Source organism: Dipodomys merriami, unplaced genomic scaffold, assembly GCF_024711535.1.
Source record: "Dipodomys merriami isolate MVZ:Mamm:240054 unplaced genomic scaffold, mDipMer1.0.p SCAF_1, whole genome shotgun sequence".
Classification (NCBI taxonomy): Eukaryota; Metazoa; Chordata; class Mammalia; order Rodentia; family Heteromyidae; genus Dipodomys; species Dipodomys merriami.
In genome coordinates this window covers 1,374,008-1,376,354 of record NW_027202270.1, presented here as the reverse complement: position 1 = coordinate 1,376,354, position 2,347 = coordinate 1,374,008, and the positions used below count along the sequence as shown (strand labels likewise).

The 2,347-nt window shown below is 75.0% G+C and overlaps 1 protein-coding gene across 1 annotated transcript; it reads right to left on the bottom strand.

Annotated features, from left to right (window-relative positions):
* Positions 1-522: 522 nt before the first annotated feature.
* Positions 523-1,746, bottom strand: LOC138810842 (uncharacterized PE-PGRS family protein PE_PGRS46-like). The gene has a single exon (XM_069998211.1). It carries the CDS (start codon positions 1,744-1,746, stop codon positions 523-525), a length of 1,224 nt encoding a protein of 407 aa, XP_069854312.1.
* Positions 1,747-2,347: the final 601 nt, after the last annotated feature.

Sequence of the window (2,347 nt, the reverse complement as noted above, 5' to 3'; positions counted from 1 at the left end):
CCCAGCCCCATGCCCACGGGCAGCAGGCCCTGTCCACCCCAGCCCCGTGCCCACGATGGTCAGCATGCCCTGTCCACCCCAGCCCCGTGCCCACGATGGTCAGCATGCCCTGTCCACCCCAGCCCCGTGCCCACGATGGTCAGCATGCCCTGTCCACCCCATCCCCATGCCCACGATGGTCAGCATGCCCTGTCCACCCCAGCCCCGTGGCCCACAAGGGCTCTTTGAGAGCCTCCCTCACACCCGTGCTTGCCCCTCTCCTCTGGAGAGGAGACGCCCTGGGGTGGGGAGATGGCCGAGTTTCCTTTAAGAAGATTCTTTCTTCTTTGGTTCCGGTAGTTTTGCTACAGCATGTCGGCTATATCCTCTCCCTTACTTATGCTGCTTGGAGTTTGGGAACCTTGTTTCTGGTTGGCTGTGTTTTTACTCCTGGGAACGAGCCACTGCCTGCTGCTCTGTGTCGTCTCCCCGGCTGCACCGGCCGGTATGTGCTGCAAGGGAGGAGAGATTCGAGAAGAAGGATCAGAGCCTGAGGCGGGCTGGGCGCCTGGCCGTCGCTGACACCTCCCCTCCAGTCTGTGCGGTGGCTCCTCGTGTCCCCACGCCCCGCGTCCCGATGCCCTGCAGCCCATCCACGCCCCGCATCCCCATGCCCCACAGCCCCATGCCCCGCAACCCGTACACGCCCCGCGTCCCCACGCCCCGCAGCCCCATGCCCCACAGCCCATCCATGCCCCGCGTCCCCACGCCCCGCAGCCCCATGCCCCACAGCCCATCCATGCCCCGCGTCCCCATGCCCCGCGTCCCCACGCCCCGCAGCCCCATGCCCCGCGTCCCCACGCCCCGCAGGCCATCCATGCCCCGCGTCCCCATGCCCCGCGTCCCGACGCCCCGCAGCCCCACGCCCCGCAGCCCCACGCCCCGCAGCCCGTCCATGCCCCGCAGCCCCACGCCCCGTGTCCCCACGCCCCGCAGCCCCACGCCCCGCGTCCCCATGCCCCGCAGCCCCACGCCCCGCAGCCCCATGCCCCACAGCCCATCCATGCCCCGCGTCCCCACGCCCCGCGTCCCCACACCCCGCAGCCCCATGTCCCGCGTCCCCACGCCCCGCAGCCCCACGCCCCGCATCCCCACGCCCCGCAGCCCGTCCATGCCCCGCATCCCCACGCCCCGTGTCCCCACGCCCCGCAGCCCCACGCCCCGCGTCCCCATGCCCCGCAGCCCGTCCATGCCCCGCATCCCCACGCCCCGCAGCCCCACGCCCCGTGTCCCCACGCCCCGCAGCCCCACGCCCCGCGTCCCCACGCCCCGCAGCCTGTCCATGCCCCGCAGCCCCACGCCCCGCAGCCTGTCCATGCCCCGCAGCCCCACGCCCCGCAGCCTGTCCGTGCCCCGCAGCCCCACGCCCCGCAGCCCCATGCCCCGCGTCCCCATGCCCCGCGTCCCCACGCCCCGTGTCCCCACGCCCCGCAGCCCCACGCCCCGCGTCCCCACGCCCCGCAGCCCATCCACGCCCCGCAGCCCCACGCCCCGCAGCCCCACGCCCCGCGTCCCCACGCCCCGCAGCCCGTCCATGCCCCGCAGCCCCATGCCCCGCAGCCCCACGCCCCGCGTCCCCACGCCCCGCAGCCCGTCCATGCCCCGCAGCCCCATGCCCCGCAGCCCCACGCCCCATGTCCCCACGCCCCGCAGCCCCACGCCCCGTGTCCCCACGCCCCGCAGCCCATCCACGCCCCGCAGCCCCATGCCCCGCAGCCCGTCCACGCTGCCCTCACCGGGCAGTGGACACAGCCGTACTTCCTTCTGCCCTCACGCGCAGCCTGGGTCCCTCTCTAAGGCCGGGCCACGCGTGACAGGAGGCTGCGTGCCCTCTGTGCCCACTCGAGCGGCCCCCACCCACCCCGGCAGCCTGGCTCCTTCCCTGTGCCCAGCAGCCTCTGGCTTTCCCTGGGGTGAAGTCCAGTTCTATCTCCTCAGACCCTGGCCCCACCCACTCGCTGGCCCCACCCGCTCGCTGGCCCCACCCGCCCGCTGGCCCACCCGCCCGCTGGCCCCACCCACTCGCTGGCCCCACCCACTCGCTGGCCCCACCCACTCGCTCACCCCACCCACTCGCTGGCCCCACCCGCTCGCTGGCCCCACCCGCCCGCTGGCCCACCCGCCCGCTGGCCCACCCGCCCGCTGGCCCCACCCACTCGCTGGCCCCACCCACTCGCTCGCCCCACCCGCCCGCTGGCCCCACCCACTCGCTCGCCCCACCCACTCGCTCACCCCACCCACTCGCTCGCCCCACCCACTCGCTGGCCCCACCCGCCCGCTGGCCCCACCCGCCCGCTGGCCCACCCAC

Excerpts from the sequence above, each read along its gene's own strand:
- LOC138810842 (XM_069998211.1), bottom strand. The coding sequence starts at position 1,746 with ATGGGGCTGCGGGGCGTGGATGGGCTGCGGGGCGTGGGGACACGGGGC.